This window comes from Python bivittatus, unplaced genomic scaffold (assembly GCF_059951505.1).
Source record: "Python bivittatus isolate LINGU-HERP-01145 unplaced genomic scaffold, Pbiv_v1 ctg000020_np1212, whole genome shotgun sequence".
In the NCBI taxonomy this organism is placed as follows: Eukaryota; Metazoa; Chordata; class Lepidosauria; order Squamata; family Pythonidae; genus Python; species Python bivittatus.
Window position 1 is genome coordinate 18,359,555 of NW_028277030.1, and position 10,077 is coordinate 18,369,631.

Consider the following 10,077-nt stretch of genomic DNA (forward strand, 5'->3'; position numbering starts at 1 on the left):
TCTATGTGAAATGACATTTATTAGGTCATAAAGAGTTGGAAGTGACTGACCAACAATCTTTGAAATAGAGGTTACAACAATTATGTACTTCTGCAGGTGATCCAGAACTATAAGCTCCCAGGAGCTGCATGATTAATGGTGAGGAATTTTAATTCAGTTAACATCTAAAGACTCACAGGATCTATCGTTCTTTCCCTTCTTACAAAACGAATAACATATGATGCAACAATATATGGAAACAACAGACAATTTTTTACTACTGTCTTGGGGCTGAATTATAGAGAAGTGTTTTCAGACAGACAGTTCCTACTGCTATCAGTAAAAAAGCACTGAAGAATTTTTGCTTTTCTCCCTTAGACAATTTTTTTCTGGTAAAAAAAAAGGAAGTAGTGGAGAAACATAGGAAGGTAACAAGGAAGATGATGACATTTAAACTTCAAAGGTAGGGTGATTCCTCAATAAAGACCTCATCTGGAAGTATTCCAGTTGACTCTTGGATGAGAAGAAAACAAAATATCCAGCACAGTGATTGGCCCTACTCCAAAGAGGGGCTGGTTGGAAGTCATGTAAAATCCCATATAAAGGGGCATGACATAATTAACATCTGTGTCTCTCTGCTCTGAGAGCTTAAAGGAAAGTAGACTGTATATACAATTCTGACAGAGCATTTGTAAGCCAATCACCCTATCTCTGATGCTAGCTGGTGTTGCTGTAGTTGTGGTTCAGCAACATCTGAAGGGCTACAGATTCCCTACTCTTTGGTTAAACCTCCCCAACCCCACAGATACAGACTGTTGTATTACTATGACTCAACGAACACATGCTGTACTCACTGCCTGATATGGTTTACGAGTGTCTGGCTTCAAAATAGGGAAGTGTGAGCCAATTTATGCCTCTGTTGCCAAGATAACTGAATGGAAATGGTCACCAACAGAACATCTCAAAGGAGATGTTACCTTGCTTTTAAGCTAATGCGCATAAGCCCAATTAGCCACCATCACCTGACCATACACAAAGCTAAGCAGGTTCAGGCTTAGATAGAAGATCAAGAGATTTTAGAGTGGTGGCTTACACCGGAAGGCAATGACAAATTGTTTCCATAATCACCAGGAATGGAATTTGGCTCAATTACATTTTTAAAAAATGCATAAGAATCTGCACTGTATCAATGTATATAGTGGAACATATTGCATGATCCAGTAAATATGCAAACTCATCACTTCACATCTATAGAACATGTCCAAGAAACGCATTCTGCATTGTAAAGGACAATACTCAAGTTGACTCTGGGAAGGCTTTTGTGCATGATTTTGCTCAAAAAATGCCTAATTTTAGGAGTCTGAAGTGCTTTTTAAAGCACATGGTCAAGATCCCACCCCTCCAAGACCCCTTTCATCACATAGACATAGACCCCTTTCATCACACACACACAATGTGCTTTACATGGGGCTGCCTTTGAAGACTGCCCAGAAATTATGATTAATCCAGAATGCAGTGGTCTCTACCCTAACTAATTCCTGACCTTGGGAGTTTCTCACACCTATAATATGGCCCCTGAACTTGCTACCTGTTCAATTCCAAGTACAATTTAAAATGCTGGTGTTAACCTATGAAGTCCTTTCTGGCTTGGCCCCTGGATAACCAATGAACCTCTTCTTCTGACTGGATTTGGCCTGACCTGGTGATTCAAGCAGAAGGGAGCTCTTTGTTTCTGGGATGTCAGGAGAACTGAAGCTAGAAGGTCTTAATTCTTCATAGCAGTGCGTGATGGGCTGTGAGAATAATCTTGGGAGACAGGAGGAAGTGCCACAGCCTAGACAACGGTCTGATAAGAGACATCTCAGGCCTCATGAGGAATGGGGACAGGGAAAGCATCTCAGAAGAGACCCTCCCTAGTTCTCTGGAAAGTAAAGGCAGGGGAGGGGGGAAGTGCATTCAGACTTGCAAGGTTCTGTTACTATAACTTTACAGTAAACATAGTGTTAGTACTCATGGTTTTGGTTTCCTGTTTGGACTACCCCAAAGGGCTAACACAGTGGCAACACTGTGGAATGGGATCCCCATTGCAATCTGACTGCCTAGCTTTTAAGAAGTTATTAAAAATGAAGCTTTTTCAAGAAGCCTTTCAGTAACATCATCTGCAACTCTTGTTGTACTTATCTTTCTCTCCTATTTCAGTTTTGTATTTGTGATCTGGATTGTATGTTGTTTTAATTCTATTGTTGTTTTTATTGTGGCATTATAACCAGTCAGTATCATAGACTGTGGCAGGATAAAAATCAAATTATTACCCCGTCTTCCTCCCCCTTTCGCAGCCTTCTGTAGGCCTCCAGTAGAGCAAAAAGACTGCTGAACTCCAATGACAGAAAATCAAAACTAAAGTTGCACCATAGTTGTTTAAGATTTGCAGAGCTTTTGTGGGCATAAACAGAGTTGGTGAAATCCTTCTGTGTTAGTATAAATAATGTATTAAGTTAGATATGATTACAGAATTATTATAGTCACCAACAATAGCCAGGTTGGTTTATTAGGTTTGCTGGAGCTCAATTTTATTTGATGGCCAGTCTTCCATACTCAGTGTAATGGATCTTAGCCTGCTTTATTCTCAACACTCACGTGTGTTATCGGATAGCAGTAGCCATCCCTCCGTTGCCATAGCACAGAAAACAAAAACCCTTCAAGCTGCCTGCTTCTACAGGATATTTATCTAATATTGATTAGAAATGCAGGAAATGCCAGTGTGCTAGCATCTTTTTATTGAGCCTTCTGAAATACCTAGCAGCGCTAAAGCACTTTTCATTACCTCTTTGTCATGTTTTAAGAAACGTTATTCTTGACAAGGCTCTTTCAGCACCATGGTCAGCACAAAGAAAGGAATAAGCTACTGCAACCCTAGGTGAACCCAAGTGCAGGCATGATTAAGACAGACGGACAGCATTGCCTTCCTTCGTCTTTGGCAAAGTTTGGAAAAGAAATGAAGAGATGGGCCGAAAGAAGTCTGAGGCAGAAGTAAACCTGATCCCATTGACAGTCAACACACGCAACACTTTTCTGTATAGGCAAGAAATGTGAATCGGAAGAGAACCTGGAAGGAGATTGAATGTTAGATGGAATAGTTGAAGAAGGGCCTACACCATGTTCAGAAAAATACACTCCATATTTCATCCCAACTCCAGCAGGAGTAGTTTATCTGATGGGATCCCAGCTGATGATGGCTCTGCGGTCCGTTTGATCCGTAGCACCTCTATGTATGCTCTCAGAGACGAGGAGCATACAGTCATCGAACCTTTGAAAAAAAGCAGAAGTACCAGCAGCCTTAATTCAGTCGCCTGCCTTCAGCTGAAAGAAGAAAAGGCATGGATGTACTCAAAGACACAAGACTGTTTGCAGTATTTACAAGATTTATTAGCTCTGAGGAAAAAATACCTTGAGGGTATCAAGGATTTGAAAGCCTTGGGCAGAGTGCCTGGAATTTCCCCATTCCCTACAAAATCTTCAGCAACAAGAAAAAAAACTCAAGCCCCACCTGCTCCCAAACAGACTTCTAAGGTAGGATGTTACTCCTGTGTTTAAGGAACCACTCTCTTTGGAGAAGTGAAGTAATAATGCAATAAAATTGCACAGAGCATGTGAGAAGATGAACTCTGAGTTTGGGAATGTGATGAGTTTATGCTTTGTTTGTAATGACTTTTAGTTCCAGACCCCATTCAGCCTCTCACACCCAGCCGTGCCGCCTATTCACATACAGTATTCAGAGCAAAACCATTTATTTTTCAGGCTCTGTCTATTCTCACCAGTCATAAACAAGCTTAAAAGCTCACAACTCTTGGGATAGCATTGCTTCTTATCTCCTAGGCATGACCTCTCACCAGGAAAACAAAGTGATTAAAACACACACACAAACACACATAAACCCAAACCATGAGCTATTTGAAAATGAAGACCTCCTAGGGGCTAAATCCATGATTGGAGGGTACTAATTTCAAGAAAGTGAAGCTCACATTATGCATCTTTGGGAAGGAACAACTGCCCACCGTATCATGTGGAAGTTTTTGTTTCCTTTTGACAAATGTTTATGTCATTCTCTTTTAACAAACAGAGTGCTGACGCTTTTTCTGCAAACATTTGTCTTCTACGCATTAAGCCACACATCTTTTTATGGCCACGATAACTGGTCTAGGAAATTATCCAGATTCCACTTCAGAAAAATAGGTGTATTGTTTACTATGCTGAATAGCCCACCGTTTTTGTTATGCTAATATCAATGTCAATTTGAAGTGCTAGCAAAAAAGGGGGATGTATCACCCTGAAGATGTTGCTGGTCACTGAGCAACTCTCTCCACATCTGTACTACACTTTACCAGCATCCATTCCCTGAAATGCAGATGCTAAGAATGTTAGTTTTTGGCAGAAAGAGAGATACCTAGATATCAAATTGCCTTGAGAAATAATTCATTAAAAGAGCCCAAATGGCTCAAGTGAGAGAGCTAATGAACAGACTTTCTGAGATACAGTATAAAGTAAGAGTTAGGAATAGGCAACCTGATTTTTTCCAGATGTTTGAAGAACAGCATCTCTTGCTTTGCTAACTGTGGCTCATGGAGTAAAATTCCAAAATATACGAAGGGCACTGATTGCCTACTTCAGCATAAGGAAAGCCAAAATTCAACATTATTTTGATCAAATTTGGCTTCCTGGAGCCTATGAACTCATTTATTTCTTCCAAACATTTTAAATTGCTTTTCTCTTTTGCTTGTTTTTTCCTGCTTGTTATAAGTTTATATTCACACACACACACACACACATACACATACATACACATATACATACATACCTGGAATTTTTTTTTGCATATCTACCTGTACATGCACACACCCAGAGACACACAACACTAAAAGTAGTCCACCTACATTATAAAAATAGCAACATAAAAGCTAAATGGAGCCCAAAATAAATCAGCAAAAAAGATTATTAGAATCTTATTGGTTTGCTTTCTGAAAAGATCTACATTTTGTATCCTTGAATGTTGGAGGGGTGTTGCAATTATAATGTTTGTTTATTCTAATTAAACCATTGTCACAACATCCTATTCAACAGATCTCAGCGGACAGAAAATTCTCTCAACTCAGTTCAGATGTGACTGAAGCAATCATTTATTTTGACTCAATTATTGCAGAGCTGGATGCAGAAAGACACCAAAAAATTGTTGTGAGGGATCATCCACACGTTGATGTAGATTTTGATAGTAAGTACATATATATCTCAAGAGTATTAATAAAATTTGAATAAGTGCAGAATAGTGTGCCATCAGATTTGAATTTTAGGCTGAAAGGCAAGAATGTTGATGGGCAAAAAGCTCCCTTTTGCAAATGCCTTCTATATTTCTTTAAAAACAATTGTGTGGATGTTTTTAATACTCATTTACTTGAACAAATTTATATGCCACACAGATCTCAAGACTCTGGATGGTTTAAATAATAAAAATGAAAATATAATAGATCAACTAGCCCTAAACCCTAAAAGACAACCCCAATAACAACAGCAGAATGGTCACGCTAACATTTCATAGAAATGGAACAGAAATCAAACCACAGCTAAAGGTCAAGTTCCAAATGCCCATTTAAACAAAGTCAGTGAGGAGAGTGCCAGGAGGACGTCTGGAGACAAGTGTGGGGCCCATTGCTAAGAAGAATTGCCTTTGGGTCAAGGAGTCAAGAATCCCCTTGACTCCTCATATGGATGAGACTCTCAGCATCCTCTCCTTGAATGTGCACGTGGACTGGGCAGGTGCCACCTGGGGGAGATGGGGCCTAAAATATCCTGGCACCAAGCCTTATAGGCTTGGTAGGTCCAAACCAGAACTTTGAATTAGACTTGGAAACCTACCGGCAATGGTGTAGCCACCAGAGAATCAGTGTTAAATGACCGCCGTAGCTCTCACCCACTGATACCTTTCCTGCTGCATTTTGTCCTAGCTACAGTTTGGGGGTTGTCTTCAGAGGCAGCCTCATGTAAAGCATGTTTCAGTAGCTTAAAAGTTAGTGATGAGAATGTTACCAGGGCTACTCAGACCAGAAAAGTGGTACAAACACAGCACATAGTTATGAGAGCAAATAATAGATACATCAAAGTTTTCCCAAAAGACAGTTTTCTATTTCTGGTGGGAACTGGACAGAGATCCATCTCTGCTGTTCATCCAAACAAAAACGTTCAGGAATTGTTTTTCCACCCTTTTGCTTGGGAGATTGGTGGGTGATGTACTAATTGACCTAATAAGCAATTCGTATGACATGTCTGTTACCTGCTGATTGTGCAGTATTTGGCTAGCTATTTGTGAATACTTCATCTTTTCCTCTCCCTCTTCCCCACAACCCTGTACCAGATTCTTGGTTCTCTGATGCATGAGGAATTTTAGGATAACTTTTTGTATCCCATTAGATTTATACAGGAGAAGAATTAAATGGGTGGTCTCCCATCCCAGCATTTTAATGATGAGAAAAGACAGACTATTCCATCTGGGGTAATCCATAAAAAAACTAGCATATGGTCTACCCAAGGTGTGCGCCTGCCAATGCGTGATCCTTTGGTTCTTTCAGTCCACAGGGCTTCAGATTCATTTATCTGTAGCTTCTGCCTCATCATCCCTCATAAGCCCACCTTCCCCACCTTATTTTCCCCTATTCCATAGCTATGAAACTCATCAAAAACAGTATTGGTCCTGCATACTGTAAGTTTGTTACATACCAATTTAAACAATTATTCAAAATATTTGATAGCAAACATTATTAGTATCAAGAATTATGTGAATTCAGCTAGACATTAATAGTTAAAATAGTGTTATATCAGGTAACTAGATGATATAAACATACCAGAAAATAGTTTAATAAAGCATCTACAGGACTATGGGTTTGAGAGCTGCAATGGCTTAAAAGAGGAATGGGTATTTTTTTGCCTCACTGAGGATTGACACACTCATTTCTACTCTTACTTTGACACCTTTACAAAAAAACCATTTGGTGTTATTTCAGGGGCCCAATCTAGGAGTGTTTTGGGGGACAGAGAGAGGGCACAGTGAGGAAGTTGGATCCTGTGATCTAAGTTTAGCCTATCCCTGGTCGAGAAAAATGGAAAGCAGCTTTCTGTTGAGTCAGACCATTGATCCTTCTAGCCTTGTTTCATTAGCAGCAGATTTCTTAAGCCTCCAGCCCTACCAGGAACTACCGGAGAGTGAACTTGGGGCCTTTTGTGTGCAAAGTCTAAGCTGTATCTATATATTCTGGACCCTCATCCTTGTTGTGAAGATGTATTTATTCTAAATTTGGTTCCATGTTTCAGTTGTTTCTAGTAGTTCAAGAGAACACAGCTTACACTCCAACTGGATCCTTCGTGCCCCTCGGAGATATTCCCAAGATACCAGCCAAGCAGCAGCAACTGCAGGCCAATCCAAAGAAAAAGGCCAACGAAGATCAATCAGCTCCAGAAAGAAACTGCAAAGATATCCAATGTATCTACCGAAAGCTGTAGAGGGAGCATTTAATACAATGAAATTTAAACCCAAGATGTGCCTCAGAGAAAAGCCCTGATCTGGAAAAAATTGGAAGCCCCTTGTGTGAAATCGTTACCCTCCACAGGCACACTGAGAGTCTTTCTTCGGAATCAGGTGGCTAGGGTTTCTTAATGCAGTACGTTAGCAGTAGCAATTATTTGATGTACACAGCTGACAGGACTTGACTTTATATTCTGCCTACACTAGGGCCCATAGAGTAGTTGTGTTGACACCAGACACTTAATCAAGTCAGATAAAAGCCTTATAAATGCATTTAATCAAGTTGCTAAGCTTAGCTAATGTAAACCTGATGGTGTAGCATGTTGTTCAGCCTGTTTGATTGGTTTCTAATTAAATGTATTGTATGAACCCAGAAAATATGTTCATTCAATAATGAGGTTAACTGCATTATAAGAATGCAACATTGTGTATCCTGAGAATTATCTCACTCAGCTCTTCTTCTTTTCCCATAGCATATCCTCTGTTTATTATCCATGCCATATAGAACATGGTAGCATGAATGTCATGATCATCTGCGGACATTTTCTGTTATTCTGTGAAAGATTAGATTATAAAACAGCTCTATGTCATGCAACAATTGTAATGTAGGAATATACATCCAGAATGTATGTTTCCAATGAAAAAAATGTGATTCTTCTAAATAAAAAAAAGCCTGAACATTTTAACATAATTTTTTAAACAATTGTCATCATTTATAATCTGGATGCCACCTCTTCTCTCCTGGAGAATACATAAAATAAATGTATAGATAAAACATCCATACAACATTCATTATATGCGGAGGGCAGGTCCCAGAATCTAAAGAAGAACCATGATTCTTGTACCCAATGTCTGTACTTTAAAGTACTTATAGCCACTTCTTCATCTCCTCCAGAAGACAATGTATGGAGTGAAGAAAACACATTGAGCAGGGCTGTTGCCAAAGCTGTTGCGGTTCTGGAAAAGAAATTATTTAGTAGATTTCTAAGGCTACTCACTTGCCAAACGACTTTCTTATTGTACAGGGTTACACACAATAAAAACAAACATTGCATAAAAAGCTGACCAAGTTGAGGAGGAAAATCAGTCCTAAACACTGCACATATCAGATGATTAGTGAAATGATATCCCATCCTAGCCCACAGTCTGTGGGAAGAGGCAGGTCTTAAGTGTCTTCCTAAAAGCCAGCAGGGTTAGGGCTGTAGGGATATTGGGGTATTTCCTCCATCTTTGTTCTCAGTGCCTGCCCTCACTCCGACCCCTTAGTTATCTACTTCTTTTTTGCATTCTTTCTTCCCTCCCAGTATTAAGCAATGGCACTGACATTTTATTATGTCATTTTCCTTAAGTATTAAAAGAGCTTAGGTGTATTGCAGTCAAGGCTTCTACCAAATTAAAAAAAGAATGTGGCATTGGATTTGGGGGCCCCATGTTCTTGTGCTCTACAGGACCTTAATTTGCCCAGGGAATCCAGCCTTAGTGTCCCCACTACATTAAGATGTCAAAAACATTAAATAGGCCAGAATCTAATCAAAGGTCTCTAGATGTTCTTTTTTCTTGCATAGAAGACCCATGCCTATCTGCTGCTGTTTTTGAAATGGAGGTAGAGTTAAAAACTAGTTTATGATGTAACTACTAACTCCCAGTAGTTACAAGACACTAATCTAAGTGGATCATAGCTGTAGCCAAGTAGAATTGTGGTTTGTTTGTTTTAATTTTTAATTTGTAAAACTTGCACTGAGCTTAAATTTCATGCTTTTGGGGACAAGCACACTTTCAGTAATATGGGTATGAATTTTTCTTTCTTTGTTAGAGTTATATCCCACCTTTCATCCAGGAACTCAAAGCAATGTACATCCTTCATCCATCCTCCAACCTAAGTTTTCCTTGCTACAAGTTGAAGTGTTTATCCACCTAGCCTTGAATCTTCAGAAAACAAAATCAGCAAGACATTTGCTGTCCCCACTGCCCACCCTTGTCCTGCCTCTATTTCAAGTCACTGTCACATTGAGTTCCCTCCAAGTCAGCAAATGATGATTAACAGGTTTTTCATATACTCTTAGGTGGTGCTAGAACTGGTGGCTCTTAGATGTACTTGTGAAGGCACAGCTTTTAAAGAATGAATGCTCAAGGCAAAAAAGAGAACATGAAGTAATAGCCCCCATGAGGATTTCCATATGCTTTACGTCTATGACAGAAGGGTGGTGAAATAGCCCCCAAAGCAACAGAAGGATCTGTTCCATTCCAAATGGCTGATTCAATAACCAGAGATGTTATGGCGTGTGAATCTGGAAATAAAACTGTTTCGCTTTATCTTATAAGACTTTGGATTTGTTTCAATATGTGCATTAGAAAATGAATAAATGAATACATATTTATTGCAGTAGATCACATTTCTTTGGGAACATTCCATAATACGTCATAAATCTTTGCTTTTTATACCCAAGTTCAGGGAAATAATGTGCAGATAATTTCACACACAATCTTGAATAAATATTCCTCTTTGTGGTATGCTGATTGTAATCTGGGTG

At 39.4% G+C, this 10,077-nt stretch overlaps 1 protein-coding gene across 1 annotated transcript; it reads left to right on the top strand.

The window, feature by feature from the left end:
• Positions 1-3,135: 3,135 nt before the first annotated feature.
• On the top strand, positions 3,136-7,583 carry CUNH13orf42 (chromosome unknown C13orf42 homolog). The gene is made up of 3 exons (XM_025170354.1): positions 3,136-3,549; positions 5,098-5,245; positions 7,336-7,583. Exons 1-3 carry the CDS (start codon positions 3,136-3,138, stop codon positions 7,581-7,583), a joined length of 810 nt encoding a protein of 269 aa, XP_025026122.1.
• The last annotated feature ends 2,494 nt before the right edge of the window (positions 7,584-10,077 follow it).

What these genes read in the sequence shown, in the direction of transcription:
- CUNH13orf42 (XM_025170354.1), top strand. Translation starts at nt 3,136, where the DNA reads ATGTTCAGAAAAATACACTCCATATTTCATCCCAACTCCAGCAGGAGT. An exon ending in CTCCCAAACAGACTTCTAAG is followed by an intron (nt 3,550 to 5,097) that starts GTAGGATGTTAC and finishes CCTATTCAACAG; the next exon opens with ATCTCAGCGGACAGAAAATT. An exon ending in CGTTGATGTAGATTTTGATA is followed by an intron (nt 5,246 to 7,335) that starts GTAAGTACATAT and finishes TCCATGTTTCAG; the next exon opens with TTGTTTCTAGTAGTTCAAGA.